Source organism: Lampris incognitus, chromosome 1 (genome assembly GCF_029633865.1).
Source record: "Lampris incognitus isolate fLamInc1 chromosome 1, fLamInc1.hap2, whole genome shotgun sequence".
NCBI lineage: Eukaryota > Metazoa > Chordata > Actinopteri > Lampriformes > Lampridae > Lampris > Lampris incognitus.
This window is the reverse complement of record NC_079211.1, coordinates 18882808-18899386: the sequence shown is the minus strand read 5'-3', so window position 1 is coordinate 18899386 and position 16579 is coordinate 18882808. Positions and strand designations below refer to the sequence as shown.

Here is a 16579-nt window from a genome sequence, read left to right as displayed (position 1 = left end):
AGATGGCACCAGGATGCACTATGGGAAGAAGGCAAGCTGGCAGAGGCAGTGTGATGCTCTGGGCAATGTTTTGCTGGGAAACCTTGGGTCCTGGCATTCATGTGGTCATTACTTTGAAACATACTACCTCCCTAAACATTTTTGCAGACCAGGCAATGGTAAATTCCGGATGGCGGTGGCCTCTTTCAGCAGGATAATGCACCCTGCCACACTGCAAAAATTGTTCAGGAATGGTTAGAGGAACATGATAAAGAGTTCAAGGTTTTGCCTAGGCCTTCAAATTCACCAGATCCTGATCTGATCACGCATCTGTGGGATATGCTGGAAAAACAAGTCCGATCTACGGAGGCCTCATCTCACAACTTACAGGACTTAAGGGATCTACTGCTAACATCTTGGTGCCAGATACCAGAGGACACCTTCAGAGGTCTTCTGGAGTCCATGCCTCAATGGGTCAGAGCTGTTTTGGTGGCACGAGGGGGACCTACGCAATATTAGGCAGGTGGTTTTAATGTTTAGGCTGATCGGTATATTTGGATCGAAAGTTGAAGTGGTCCTCCATGTGACAAAGCATTTCCTTAAGGGCCCAGGGATCCCAATAAAAAACAAAGCAAAAATTTCATCTATGCACTGCTTTTCCCATAAAAATATGTTTTATCTAAATTCGTGGAGAAAAGACAAGTCCAGCAGCGAAAAGGTCCCTCTGGTTTCAGAGAGTTCACTTTGCGTTTCCATCTGAGGCCTCTGGTCAGTGTCTTTCACTTCCAGCATGGCCGTCACAGGTCTGTGGTACTGAAAGCTGGGTTACTGAATGCTAGCTTAGAGTTGCTGGAGTCCTGCTTTTTGCCCCGCTGGGCGAGTGCTGCCCCCAGGGGCTCAATGTAGCCTGGCTGGAAATCCTCCTCATCCTCCTCTTGGATGATCTGGTGATGGAGGTCAGACACATTGGTAAATGTGCAGTCGTACTCATACTACTTTTCATGTGAGCTCATCATAGTTTGGCAAATGCAATACTATTAAGCATTGCATTTGTTACTCAGACTGAAGTACACATTCCCAACAGAAACGACTGCACTGTAGAATACTTATACATTACAATTATGAGAATGGATTCGAACAGTTCTCCTTACCATCATAGGCGCTCTATCCCTCTCAGAAATGGTCATGTCAATGTCGTAGTCCAGAGAACTAACGCTTGAGCGAAAAAGAACAAAATTGGATGCTATCAATGCAATCTCCATATGAACAACAGAAGAATCATTGCACTTCAATGAAACTCTTACATTGCATATAAAGACAAAATGTTGGCTGGTTCCTTTTTCCCTCCTAGATATACCTCAGAGGAGGGTTTATATTAGTGATAGATGTAAAACGGATGCCAAAGTTATGAAGTGAGCCGCAAGCTGCTTCTCCATCACAGCACAGAGATCACGCTGTAGTAAGCAAAGTGTGACAGAATGTTCAGCTGGAATCAGTCCCAGTTCATTAACCTTTATCGGTACAAAGCAGTGAGTAAGGTTTCCGTGTCACTATAAAACCGATGTGGCTGAGGACGGCGCTATCTCTGGATAACAGAAAATGGATGTCAGAAGGTTTTGTACCTGACTTTGTCTGAATTTGGACTTTCCTCATCGAAACCCAGGTCTGTGGAGGTGTCAATGTTGAGGTTAAGCACGGGGTTAGCCCTGTTAGTACATAATGAAATATATACATGAACACAAGAAACCAAGGGACAGATCCTCCACCCCACCACCACCACCACCACCACCACCACCACATACACACACAGCATAAATCACATGCTGTAATGAGGGAGTTACTAAGGGTGATGTCAAGAAAAGTAAATGGTGTAGCTAATGTTTTTGACAGATATCTTAAGATGTCGATGCTGTGTTGTCCTTACCCCTCCATTGTATATTTGTTGGTTCCCGGCACCACAGGGCCATTTTTTTGGTTCTCGGTTCCAACCATGGTTGCCATTTTCATGGCATTAGCTGCCCTCATCTTGGTCTTGTAGCTAGGGTGTATGTTGAGAGGATCAGCATTAACGGGATGGACGCAGTAGCTAATTGACCCATTACATTAGAGCATATCTATTTTAGAGAGCTATTTGTAGCATTCAAAACCCTCGACTCCCTCCACAAGGGCATCCTTACCTTCTCCGGGTGCACACCAAGGAGACAATGAGGACAGTCAAGAGGATGATGAGACCAGCCACTACACCCAGCAGGATATATATGACAAGGTTAGATTTGGGCACGTCCACACCACCCGTCCCCTGAAACACAGTAAGACAGAGCTCAGACAGCAGGGCTTCATCTGCTCTTCATCGTGCTGCTGTCTTTAGGTTTGGAGCTCCTTACACTTTACTTAGTTATCATCAGCAAAAGCAAACATTTGCATCACAACTAGTAGAAGGTGTATTATTTCTTGGCGGAGCTTGGTGTCGAGACCCACTGTGTTGGAAACCCATTGTCTTGGAGTTGTTTGTGCATTTAGGACAGTTTCCGTGTAATGTATTAGAAAGTACCTAAATGCTAAGTTTATTTACATGATAAATGGATTTTGGTGTGCATTTTGGTGCTCTCAGGCAGAAACAATAAGCTTAACGAAAGCTGTAACCACAGATTATGATTTTTTTTTTTTATTATTGTTCCTGGAAAGATTTTTCTGTGGAGTTTTCCTCAACTGTATTATGGTCCAGTGATGATGACTCCAATGATAAGGACAGGATTAGGAATGAGTATATTAGAGGGACAGCTCAGGTTGGACGGTTTGGAGACAAAGCAAGAGAGGCAAGATTGAGATGGCTTGGACATGTGTGGAGGAGAGCTGCTGGGTATACTGGGAGAAGGATGCTGAATATGGAGCTGCCAGGGAAGAGGAAAAGAGGAAGGCCAAAGAGGAGGTTTATGGATGTGGTGAGGGAGGACATGCAGGTGGCTGGTGTGACAGAGGAAGATGCAGAGGACAGGAAGAGATGGAAACAGATAATCTGCTGTGGCGACCCCTAATGGGAGTAGCTGAAAGTAGTAGTAGTAGTAGTAGTAGTAGCAGTAGTAGTAATGATAGGGGTTTTCATTCATTGTCATTTACTACATTTACCTGTTTTGGAGAGTGAAATGTGAATGTGATGTGAACATGAAGCCCTCTGAAACTGTGTTTTAGGGCTATACAAAGAAACTGGACTTGACTTGATGTGAAAAGCGCTATAAAAATGCAACTTGATTGATCGATCGATCGATTGATTGATTGATTGATGTGATAGATAGGGCAAAATGATGCGGCCACAAGAGATGTATAAAGGTAATATGTGAGTAATATGACAGAAGGTTGGACACTGGGCTGGGAGGGCTGGTCCAAGGAGGTTAGAGAAGATGGGCCTGTATACATTTTTGAGTGTTTTTCTTCAAAAGTAATGATAATAATAATAATAATAATGTGTTATATTATATTTATATCATACCCTTTCTAAATAACATTACAAAGTACCTTAACTACACCGTTTTGTCTTAGGTGCTGCAAGCTTAATGGACAAACATTTACAGACTGCTCATATATTGACACCAGTCCCTCCAGTCAATATATGAGCAGTCTGTTCTCAGGCAAGTACAGAGAATATTGTCTGATCATCTCACGATCTCCACATATGAGCTCTTACCCTCTGGCAGATCGTATAGAGTACCCCAGTGTGAACGCAACCGTATCAGAAACTCATTTGTGCCTACCTCAATTAAGCTTTTAAATAATGTTGCTTGATCTGCAGAGTTGTGCAATAGCTTTCTACGCAGAGATTTTATGGGCGAGGTGTGCAATAGGTCACTTGCTCTTACCACTGGTTGTATGATATGTGCAACACTGTTTGTGTAATTTGTGGTTGTGATGTGCTGCAGTATGTGTTGTTAAATTGTTTGTTTTTGTTTTTTTCATCACAGTTACTGCAGCACTCGAATCCAAGACAAATTTCCCTACAGGCACAATAAAGTATATTTTATCGTAGCGTATCGTATATTTCATCCAGTATTTAACAAATCTCTTTTGTCCTCAGGTTTTGTCATCAGAGGTTACCAGAAATTAATTTCCTTCCTTAAAGGGACAACTTACAATGTAAGTGAGGCCAAACTGGCTCAGCATGACAAAATGCTCGGGATCTGACAGCATTCTCTCCACGGCATCAGAAGTAATGGCCGTCCCATTTGCGTAGACAAAATATGCCTCCATGATAGTGTCACCTGGTTTCCTGCAAGTATAACACCGTCAATGAAACCATTGCCAGGTAGAAGAGAACGCTTGAAAATGCAGATGTGTGAAGATTCAGTTCCTACACATTGAAACAGAGAGTATGGCGCCACCTGGTGGTGAACAATTAGCCGGTCAAGTGAAAAGCTAAAATTTAACCTTCAGTTTTTTTGATGTAATTTACAAACTACAAATGTGAAGACAGAAAATGTGAGGGTGTATCTGAGTGTGTGGGGAACAAACACACAATCTGATCATACGCTGACCTGGATTCTCCGGTGTCTGGCCTGGTAGCCACGACCTGAACCGCAGCCTTGGTAGCAGTCGTGAGTGCCCTGCAGGATGGTACATCCAAGAATTCACACAACGGACATCAAGACCCACTGATTACTGATATGAAACCAACTTTTGCAAATCGTATAAAAATAATGTTATATAATAAATAATGTAATAATGTATCTGCAACATACACAAATTCTCTCACCTGAACAATAATATAACAATGGATGACTAAAAGGTGTCATTTGGTGTGAAAAAGCAATACCTAACAATATCATTGTAATCCTCTAAGACTTTATCCAGCGGAGATGCAAATCGCAGTTGGATTTTAAATGATTCATCAACTGTGAAAACCTGAAACACAAGTGCAAAAGCAGCAATAAAACAGTGCACTATTTTTGTTTTCTACTCTAGTGCTTACTCACACAGTGTGTGTGTGTGTGTGTGTGTGTGTGTGTGTGTGTGTGCTTGTACTTCTAGCTCTTTGAGGACCAATTTGAGTTTTTAACCAACAGAATGAGGACATATTTAAAAAGTGAGCACATTTTGATGGTCCTCGCTTCTTTAAGGGTCTGTTTTAGGGTTAGGACTTTGGTTCAGGCTAGATTTAGGATTAGAGTAAGGTGAGAGTAAGGGTTTGGTTAAGCACGCGATTAAGGTTAAGGGCTTGGGAGTGAATGTAGTCAATGAGGGGTCCTCACAAAGACAAAAGCACAAAAATGTGTGTATGTGTGTGCATGCCCGTGTGGGCACGTGCATGTGTGCGTGCATGTGTGTGTGTTTGTGTGTCAGTGTTTATATCTTGTCACCGGTATTGAACTGAGCGTAATGTTCAGTGGCATGATCTCAGTTACTTACCTCCAACATGGTGGACGTGGAGAGGCCCCCAGCATCAGTCGCAGCCACAGTTATCAAATACTTCCCTTTCAAGCTAGTATCGAGCTTATCGCGAGGCCTGGACGGTTGACAAAAAGAAAAGAAAAAAAACTGAGTCGAGCGATGAATACGAAGGCAAGGAAGGATTTGAAGATGAATTTGGAATGCACCTTCCGATTAAATTTGGCCGGATGTGACGTTTAACAGGGGATATCATACTCACTGAATGATTCCCACATAAACATCTTTTTGCTGCGTGGTGACAGCCTCAAAGATGGTCCCCATGTTGCTTGTGCGGTTGTCGGTGTCATGGAACTGCACGGCCTTCACCTCGAAATCGATTTGCTCGTTTATCCCAGAGTCACAGTCCGTGGCCTAGATGCGGAGAGACGCACAAAAGACATTAAGCATCGCCAGCTGCTGGAAATGACAGGTATCGATCGTTCTCATACATGTTTCCCAGTTGTACTCACGGTGACGCCTGCAACAGACGTGCCTTTGCTGGCAGTCTCTGACACCACAACTAAAGAGGAAGGAAGAAAATCGGGGTGTTAAACATTTTAAAACTCGTTTTAGTTTTGCACACACGGCACATACAGCCGCTTCTACCAGCTGGTGCACCAGGCCTAAATTATACTTTATTTCAAATGCATTTTCAGGTTTTTAGAGAGAGTGAGAAAAGAAAAAAAGTCACCGGGTTTGAAACGAAGCTGAATTAGGTACATCTCTCACCAGCAACGAGAAGAAAAAAAATTATATAAATAAAAAAAAATGAAACAATAAAAATTATTCACCCTATCAAACGATTTCCCCCCTTGATTTTATGATGTAACGCTACATTCAAGTGCTCCAAGGGAGCTGAGGCAGACAGGTTTTGTATTGTATCTCAGGTTAGAAACCCCCCAAATAACTTACCAAACACAGAGCCCGACGCAATGAATTCTGGAGCGTTGTCGTTGATGTCCTCGATATTGATTATCATCTCCCCTGATATTAAAAGATCGAGATCAATATTCACAAAATATGCTGGAGCTCAGCAGTATAACGCCTTGGGTGAAACTGGAAAAAAAGTCCACTCAACAACAAAGCTGTAGTCTGGTTTTACAAGAGAGCTGCTTTTGCTGGGTGATATTAAGACAAGCGTTTGAGGCGCGTGTCTGTGTGTGTGTGTGTGTGTGTGTGTGTGTGTGTGTGTGTGTGTGTGTGTGTGTGTGTGTGTGTGTGTGTGTGTGTGTGTGTGTGTGTGTGTGTTGCTGGCCACAAACTCCAATCAGTCCAGTGCTAACCTGATGCAACACTGTTGTTCTCTCCCTTCTGTGTGTTCTCGTCCACCACTTGAGCTTCTATCAACGCCTGGTCGCAGAGCTCATAGTCTATTGTGACCTCCGGGTTGACTGTGATCTCCCCTGTGGGCTCCAGGATAAACCAGTTGCAGGGTTTTAGGGTGCTGTTGCAGTGGCACTCCATGGACTCCAGTTCGTAGACCAACGAGTGATTTCCATCCTTGTCCTCAGCCGTAAACCTCCCAATAGGTCCGGCAATGGTGGTGTTCTCCTTCACCTTTATGGTCTTGGTAGGCTTAAATTCAGGCCTCTCATCATTCACATCCAATACGACTATCTCGACCAAGACCAAGGCTTTCTCCTTATCCAGGTTTGCCGCCTCCACCCACAGCGAGAACTTCTTGTGGAGGCTCTCGTAGTCCAGTTTAACATCTGGGTCCACAGTGATGTTACCCCTGTATCCCCCGTCTCCCGCTGCGTAGGTACGAATGATGAAATTGCCGAAACTTCCCTCCACGATACTGAAAGAGATACGGTTGAAGACTTCGGTTTGGTCCGAATCCTCGGCCTCGACAGAACCAACAAAAGCCCCTTTTTGGTCGGGGGGTGGGGGGTGGGGGGGGGGAGGCAAAAGTAAGTTTGGTTTCTGGCAGTTCGTTTGTGCAGAATTCAGTGGTATGGACCGTGCAACAACATAAAGTTATACACAACTGAAAATTATTATCGAACGTAACGTTTACCTTTCTCCCCTTCCTTAACAGAGAATTTGTAAGATGCTTTTTTAAATTTTGGAGTGTTGTCATTGATGTCCTGGGATGAGTTTGAAAGGGGGAAAAAAGGGCAATTAAAACTAGCTCATGGTCTTAATCATGAAGATAATAATCCTAATAGGCAGCAATGATTTGGGGAGATTGTGCGGAAGACTCACCTCTATGCTGATGATGACTGTAGCCATGGTGGACTTGGAAGGAAAACCCTTGTCGGTGGCTGTTACATTGAGCTCAATTTTCCCTTCCAGATCCGGGTCTAGGACCTCTCGGTCCAGCGGACCATTATTTCTCAAAACACCGGTGTTGGGGTCAATGGTGAAGTTCTCGCTGTATTTGCTTGGCATAATTCCAAACACAATTTGACTGTTTTGTGTCTGTGGATCATCTGCATCGGTAGCCTGGTGAAATGATGGGCATTCAAAGCAGTTGGAAGTACACTGAATTTCCTAAATAAGTGGATAATTTGTGAATACATACAACCACAAAATTAAAATAAAAGATGTCCAGGGTTGTGCTCACACTGAACTTTCTTTTCTTCTCAGCTTCCACTGACCATAGGAGCGACTCCGTTATGGGCAATTACCATTATTTGAGGATTGGTTTCTACTTATTGGAATGTTTCAACCATATTTCTCTGAATTCGTTGGATTATTTTTCACAAAGCTAGCAGATGATGACTTCTTGTCTGTGCATATGACACAGAGCTTGAAACGTTGAGATGAATTAGCGATTCGTCTGTAAACAGACTGTATTTATACAGCGCCGTTCTGGTCTACCGACCATTCAAAGCGCTTTACAGTGTATGCCTCGCATTCATACACTAATGGCAGAGCCTGCCCATTGCAAGGTGCCAAGCTGATCATCAGGAGCAGTTCGGGGTTGAAACCAGCAACCTTTCGATTACTGGACAACGCACTCTACTTCCTGAGCCATGCCGCCCCCCCACTCTGTAAAATTCAAAATGATGCCCAATTGTGTTTCAATGATATCTGGCATCAACACAAGTTAACCTGCGTAGAAGCGATTAGGAATACTACAACATTATCAGGAATAATACATGAAAGAAGGATAATAATACAACTTGCTGCTAAATCCACCTAATGGTAAGGAGGCAAAATAAATGATAATTTTGTACACCAATATTCTCTCTATGTTTCTCCCCCCCCTTTTTTTCTCCTCAATTGTACCCGGCCAATTACCCCACTCTTCCGAGCCGTCCTGGTCGCTGCTCCACGCCCTCTGCCGATCCAGGGAGGGCTGCAGACTACCGCATGTCTCCTCAGATACATATGGAGTCGCCAGCCGCTTCTTTTCACCTGACAGTGAGGAGTTTCACCAGGGGGACGTAGCACGTGGGAGGATCACGCTAGTCCCCTCAGTCCCCCCCCCCGAACAGGTGCCCCGAACGACCAGAGGAGGCGCTAGTGCAGTGACTAGGACACCCACAGACACGGCCAATTGTGTCTGTAGGGACGCCTGACCAAGCCGGAGGTAAGATGGGGATTCGAACCGGCGACCCCCGTGTTGATAGGCAATGGAATAGACTGCCAAGCCACCCGGATGCCCTCTATGTTTCAAACTGGGTATTTTTTCCTCTCCCTGGATTTAAATTCATATTTGCTGCCAAAGATGCAAATCCAGGGTCGTGCTGCAAACTGATTTTGGGCAGGATCCAAATTACAAACTACAAGACAGTTAATAGTATATCTACAACCGTTGTGTTATCAAACAAGGCTGCTCACAGACATGGATGCTGACCTGTATTTGAAGTTTGAAGTATTCGCCCTCTCTAACGAACACCATGTAGGTCTCCCTGTTGATGACTGGTGGCTGGTCGTTGATGTCGGTCAGCATGATCTCCAGCACTGTGGTGCCCGTGTTGTTGTTGGTGTCTCGAGCTTGCAGAGTCATCGTATACAGAGAGTTGACCTCGCGGTCGATCAGAGTGCTGTTTCTCACATAGACTTTGCCCGTATCTGCCTCCACGTCAAAGTACTTGAGTCTGAAAATCAGGTAAATTCAAACGAAATACAATCAACGGCTCGCCAACTGTCAAATCCTGCATGTTAGCTTTGTCCAAAGATACAAGGATAGAAAAACGACGCGAGGAATTTCCCTTTGCAACAGCTGCCTGCCGTATGAGGGTAGACGTACATGCTGTCTGGAAGCAGTCTGTAGGTGATCTTGCCTTCATCCATCGTGTCGGGATCTTTTGCCTGAAAAGAACGAGAACCAAGTAGCCATTTAGTGAAGCCAAACCGGATGAGTGCAGGTTATTTACATATGAGTGCAAATTGCTTGAGCGTAGTTCAGTGTTACGAAGGACTTACAGTGATGCTGGCAATGATTTTGCCAGCGGGACTATGCTCAGGCACGTCTACTTTATAGGCGTCTTCTGGGAATGTGGGGCTGTTGTCATTAGTGTCTATGACCTTGATGGTAACAGTAGCCGTAGAGCGGAAGGTGTCAATTTCGCCATCTATGGCAATCACCTGGGGGAAGCAGGGAAGCAGGCAAGCGAATATTCATCAGGTTATATCTTTTACACACCACCATCATGCAGGGTGGCATCACATCCTCACCCCTACTCTCTTAGTGATGTGTGCCAAGTGTAAAAGATCTGAAAAGCTTCTCCCCTGTCTTATCTCCTCAGAGCCTGTCTCACCTAAGCTGGGATGGTTGTGGGTCTGACCAGTGTCTGACAGTGTACTAATGCCGTTTTACTCCTTCTCACCTCTACAACCATAAGCGCTTTGTCCTCGTAGTCCAGTTTTTGGGGGTTTTTGACAGCAAACTGCACATTGTTCTCCGGAGTTGACGATGCAAGTGACACAGAAAACACCTCCTTGTAAGCTCCTTGCAGGATTAGTTTGATTTGCGCCCCCTACAAAAGTCAGATGTCGAATATTTATGCATTGATTAACAGCAGTCAAGTCTCGCGATGCCATGCACACATTGTATTTTGAACACAATATAACAAATATTCTTGGGTTGAAGATTGAGATTTATTTGACCTTATCTATATCTTTGACCGTCATGTTGATGGGAATGGTCCCAAAGGAATGCTCATCGATCTCTCCTGAGAAGATGCTCTCAGTCACACAGGTGTCCCCACATTTGTAAAATATGGGTTTGTTGTCATTTACGTCAAGGATGGTGATCTGCACCTCAGCAGTGGTGCTGGCTAGAGCCCCATGGATGTTTGGATGGGCTTCAGTAGCCTGTAATAGAATAGAACAGAATTTAAAAAATGTCACAACAAAATTCATCTACTTGCCTACTATAGGGATGTATCAAATGAATACAAAGATTTTGCACCCTCAAAAGATACCAACAATGCCATGGTGGGAAATAAAGACATATGACAAATGTTTTGCTAAACCAGATTTTTTTTAAATTTTATTTGTTCTTAATTTTAGTCCTTATTTCTCCCCAATTGTACCCATCCAATTACCCCACTGTTCTGAGCCGTCCCGGTCACTGCTCCACTCCCTCTGCCGATCCGGGGATGGCTGCAGACTACCACATGCCTCCTCCCATACATGTGGAGTCACCAGCCGCTTCTTTTCACCTGACAGTGAGGAGTTTCGCCGGGGGGGCGTAGCACATGGGAGGATCACGCCATTCCCCTCAGTCCCCTGCCCCCCCCCCCCAAACAGGCGCCCCGACCAACCAGAGGAGGCGCTAGTGCAGCGACCAGGACACATACCCACATCCGGTTTCCCACCCGCAGACATGACCAATTGTATCTGTAGGGATGCCAAGCCGGAGGTAACAAGGGGATTCGAACTGGCGGTCCCCATGTTGGTAGGCAACAGAAAAGACCGCCATGCTACCCGGACGCCCCATCGCTACACCACATCACATTATAAGTGAAAGTTGAATGACTCCTGAATATCCTGCCGCACCGGATAATGATGTGCTATGGGTCACCGTATATTTATTTAGTCATGCTTTATTAATGATTCATACCTAGATTCTCTCTTAATCTTGGAACTTTTTAGTATGTGCAACATAGAAATAAATGGGTGTGGCCATCAGTAACATATCTCAAATCAGAATGACGACTACGCCCAAATTATCCTGCTCAACGATTACAGACAACGTGCATTTCCTTGAAAAGCAAAGGCACGAAGAAGCAGTTCAGTTTATCTCTGTATGTTGTGCGCTCTGACTTCAAGACACAACAATTTAGATGTGGTTATGCAACTAATAAGCAAATATTTCCAGGGAGTATTCATACGACTATTTTTTTTTTATGGACACAATTAATCTGTGACATCATGGGTAATCAGAGTTCCGAAACTGCACACACACACACACACACACACACACACACACACACACACACACACACACACACACACACACACACACACACACACACACACACACACACACACACACACACACACACACACACACACACACTATGGGTTCATGGTTCAATATAGTTTTATCACTTATGAATGTACTGTTGAGTTGATAGGCTGATCTCTGCCCCAAACTCATACACACGCCCACGGTGTAGACATGTTCAAAGGTGCTAAGCAAGACAATAAGACAACTGGACACAAAGTTGCGAGAACAAATAATACGAAACACAATACCTTGACAATCAGGGTAAGAACATCATTATCCAAGACTTCGCGATCTATTGCTGACTTCACAGATATGATGCCATCTTTTCCTGAGATGGCAAACAGGCCATCTACAGCGGACCCTGGCGAAGCTATGAAAAATATATAATTGTTAGCATTGTCCTCTAATCAATATTCATTCATGGACTGTGTTACAATTTGTTAAATTTTCTTCAAACTATGGAGGCTCACGTTGGATGCTATAGATGATCTCGTCATTGATTTCCGTGTCCGGGTCTATGGCCGTCACTCTAAAAACAACTGTGTCCTGTCGGAGACATAAAAACAGTGGGGTTTTATGAACCTGTGACCGACGGAGCTGCTCCTCAGTCGCACACATACTAAATGGCTGCTGAACACAGGCTGCCTACAGGTACATTAGGTTTTGGCATGTCATGCCAAGAAGTGTTGCAACGTTTGCAACACAATGAAAATGAAGATGCTGGAGAAGAAATAATCACTGTAAAGCTATGGGAAAGTGGAGCAGGTGCATGTGATGTCAGCACACGGAGCAGTATTTGTCATATGATGTTAAAGAACGATACAGTATTTTAGCAATTGTTCCCCACAGGTTAGCTGCATCGTACTCTTCTTTGCATTGAGTTTGAAACACTTACCAAAGGAGAACCTTCTTTAACTGAGGTTGTGTAAGGAAGACCAAGAAACTGAGGATCAATATCTGGGATATCCACAACGGTAATGAAGGCAAAAGCAATGTTGGACTGCACCACAATTTCTCCCATGTATTCCTCCCCACCATCCTGTTACGGACAACAACAAAAAAAAAGGCGTTGCAACTCAAAAGTGTTAGCATGTCATGCAGTACTGTGTGGGAAGCCCTGAAGCTAGCATGTTAAGAGAAAGATCAGCAAAACAGGTCTTCCACTTATTTTGGATTTTATTTGGCCAACCGTTCGGGACGGACTATCATACTCTCGTAAATATTGCGTCAGTTAACCAGTATTATGCTGTCTGACGAGGAGTACTCATTAAACTCTGCTACATAATGTGTCTTTATGCATTCTCAATAATTCAGGTAAGGAAATCACAAAAGGTGAATCGGTTCATCAGGACACAACATTTATTGAGAGAAATGTGCCGTCATTCGTCTAAGTGAGTTCTGCAGTCTAAAGTGACTGCAGGTATCCCCACCCTTATAAACATGCAGTGGCATAACGACTGAAACCGATGATCAGTTTCATATGCAAATGACCGTGACCATTAACTAGAGTTACAACGGCCACGTGTACTATTCACAGAGGATCGGGGAATAGTCGCAAACTTGTAGATTGGGGAAACCAAACAGATGCTGGCCAAGAGGATGGCACAACACAGGAGAGCTAACGCATAGGGCCAGGACTCTACAGACAGTCTACACCCATCTACAGGCCAGTGGCCACTCTTTCAAGGATGAGGATGTGCACATCCTTGATAGGGAGGAACGCTGGTTTGAACGTGGACTCAACGAGGCCATCTATGTGAAGAGGGAACGACCAACCCTGAACTGAGGGGGGGGGGGTGAGAGTCTGTCATCTTACAATGCTGTGATTGCAGCTATTCCCAAATCCTCTGCGATAGTACACATGGCCATTGAAACTCTAGTTAATGGTCACGCCTATGTGCATATGAAACCGATCGCTGTTTTCGGCCGCTATGCCACTGTGTTGTTTATAAGGCTGGGGGTACCTGCAGTCAGTTTAGACTGAAGAGGTCACTTAGATGAGTGATGAAACGTATCTGTCGATAAACGTTGTGTCCAGATGAGCTGATTCAACTTTCTGTGATATATAACATGCAGCACTGTTTTGGCGTAGCCGCATATATAGTCACCAGAGGTAGTCAACAGGTATTCAGTCCAGAGAAACCTATGTAAACAAGGGCCGGGACGATCGAAATGTTATAAATTGCGTCAATTTTATTGAGACAATACTTACGGATGCATTAATCTTCAGCCGATAAAAAGTTCTTAGCGCAGTGTAGTTCAGATTTCCACTTAATATGACATCTCCTTTACTCTCAGCGATGCTAAATAGACCCACTCCGTCAGCCGGCATAACCTAAAAGGGTAATGCAAATGTTGCTTTCATAAAAAAATCTTGCGATTAAATTGCGTTGAAATCATGAAATAAAATCTTCTTGTAACAACACTCACTTCATCGATGCTGTATTTCACAAGAGAAGCGAGCCCGGTGTCTGCGTCTGTGGCACTTACGGTGAACAGGCGCGTTCCTACAGCAGTATTCTGATGAATAGATAGGGAGAGAAAGGAAGTGGGGGGGGGGGCACAGAATCATACAGGTTCATTCCTGCCTGGTGTTGTTTATCAAATGCTGACATATTTCTTACTTTGTGCGGGTTTATAAAAAGCCGGGCCTTCTTCTTACCAAGCCTTAAGGTACGAGGTGAATCGAAATGCCAGGGGATCAAACCTGCCCAAAACTCGGTCTGTTCGCCTCATCTCTACACTGAACAGTTTCTATATGGTCGATATGGTGCATTTCTCTTGCATTTGTAAGACAATTAGCTTGCAAATAACGCGGTAAAGAGGGGGGGGGGAATCCTTTGTTGATGCACAACATGTACACACGTTCTGATACACTGATAGGATTTCCTTTCTTTTCTTTTCTTTTTTTTTTTTTTGCTGTCACTTATGGAGATAAAAGATTTGAATATTCTAATTTTACACATGCTCCAGCATCGATGGGGATCACTGAATGTTACACAAATGTTAACATGAGTGACGAAAGTCAACACCTGTATATGAAATAACACACTTGCCAAGGAAACAAAGCTTTCATTACGATAAACCAGCGTGCAACTCGGAGTAACTCTACACTGCCGCACGGGCAGATGGATCATTAAACTGTTCAGCAATGTAAAAATGCCCAACTTACTTCTGGGACGGCCACGTTGTAGGCAGATTCTTGAAATATGGGCTTGTTGTCGTTGGCATCCAGGACTACCACCGTTATCTCTTTTTGACTCTGAAAGACAACGCACACAAACGCTCACACAGACGGACCCCATATTCTATGAACACGGCCAAATCATGGGGAAAACAGAAAAGAAAAATCCAGTAGACAGGCGTGGTGTCATTTACCATGTACGAGTCATCAGAAACAGCTGCTATGGGCGACAAGACCATCTCCCTCTGAGAAGAAACAGAAGCAAGTTGAAGACATCGCAATGGCTCGGTTGGTGCAGTTGCAACCTGAGAAAGTTTAGAAGAAAGTGGCCGTGTGCAAAAAACGACCATACCTCACGATCTAGCTGGAGTTTAATGAACACTTCTCCAGTGGCCGGATTAACATTGAAGTAGGCAGCATCGGGCCCAGCGAGTGAATAAGACAGCACGTCATTGTCAGCATCCGTTGCGATAATATTGAATGCATGAGCACCTATGGGAGCAACATCAGGGGGGACAACAGACGTGTATAGTCATGGTTAAGCCAATAAGTGAAATAAAAGTCGAAATTTGACCTTTTTTTTCTCCCAACGTCTTACACACAAGCAGCAACCATACACACCTATAGGGAGGTCTTCCCTCAAACGCTCGATGATATTCGAGATCACAGGACTGGAGTTTGCTGTCGAAATATGCAAAGAGAGTTGGTGAAAGGGCTTTTATGGACATAAGGACAAATTGCATAGCCGAGTTGCATAACCAAACTTACCACTGATATGTTTTATAAGGCACACCACCAGCACGCTCCTCGCAATCCACCCCATTTCTGCCACGGCGAATGAAAACACAAGACGTTACGAGAAATTGAACAAAATCTACAAAAAAAATGGAGGATAAATTGGACAATCTCAGCCCGGTCTTCCAGACAACAACTGGCTACCAATACAGATACCAATATACTGTTTAATAGGTGCAAAGTCATTTTCCTGTGGATGTCCTCTGTCACACAGATGACATAAACGCGTTCATTTCCCCCCGTTTTGCGAACTCCTTGAAAAGCAGACGGGGTTGAACAGCAGAAACGACACGACAGAAAATAAAGGGTTTGAAATATATATGTAGGAAAGTAACCGAATTTCAACCGGACTGATATAAAAGGTATAGCCAATATAAAAAGCAACAGAAATAGACTTACCGGATGACTTTCAGAGATGTGTTTCACCCCACGGGACACCTGGAGAAGACCTTTGCCTGTTGCTGCTGCCCGGTAATCACTGTCTCCGGGCTGTAAATACTAATGATTAACAAGATTGGCACAGCCCACAACACAGTACTACAACATCCTCCCTTTGTGTGTGTGTGTGTGTGTGTGTGTGTGTGTGTGTGTGTGTGTGTGTGTGTGTGTGTGTGTGTGTGTGTGTGTGTGTGCGCCCTTGTTTTCCCATCCCAATGGGGACATTTGGTCCCCATTGGGATGGAAAAACAAGAAGCTATCTACCTTGTGGGGACATTTTATGGATCCCCATGAGGAAAAGGGACTATTTTAAGGTGAGGACTTGGGGTGTAGGGTTAAGGTTAGAATTAGGA

At 44.1% G+C, this 16579-nt stretch overlaps 1 protein-coding gene across 1 annotated transcript; it reads right to left on the bottom strand.

Moving 5' to 3' along the window:
* Positions 1-610: 610 nt before the first annotated feature.
* cdhr2 (cadherin related family member 2) lies at positions 611-16195 on the bottom strand. Its single transcript, XM_056287612.1, has 31 exons — positions 16188-16195; positions 15762-15818; positions 15615-15674; positions 15346-15485; positions 15188-15238; positions 14982-15071; positions 14240-14329; positions 14022-14144; positions 12705-12848; positions 12280-12355; positions 12058-12179; positions 10462-10668; positions 10182-10331; positions 9778-9939; positions 9602-9663; positions 9206-9449; positions 7606-7845; positions 7418-7487; positions 6681-7268; positions 6310-6381; positions 5868-5917; positions 5618-5769; positions 5377-5473; positions 4784-4872; positions 4506-4574; positions 4105-4240; positions 2157-2278; positions 1904-2017; positions 1602-1685; positions 1131-1194; positions 611-923 (listed from the first exon to the last, which is right to left on the bottom strand). The coding sequence occupies exons 2-31, from the start codon at positions 15814-15816 to the stop codon at positions 777-779; spliced, it is 3870 nt and encodes a 1289-aa protein (XP_056143587.1). The 5' UTR covers positions 15817-15818; positions 16188-16195; the 3' UTR covers positions 611-776.
* Positions 16196-16579: the final 384 nt, after the last annotated feature.

Bases quoted from the DNA above. Each gene is read 5' to 3' on its own strand.
- cdhr2 (XM_056287612.1), bottom strand. From the start codon at position 15,816: ATGGGGTGGATTGCGAGGAGCGTGCTGGTGGTGTGCCTTATAAAACAT. The intron at 15,239-15,345 runs GTATGGTCGTTT...GTTTCTTCTCAG, and splicing joins AACTCCAGCTAGATCGTGAG to AGGGAGATGGTCTTGTCGCC. The intron at 4,575-4,783 runs GTATTGCTTTTT...ACCATCCTGCAG, and splicing joins GATTACAATGATATTGTTAG to GGCACTCACGACTGCTACCA.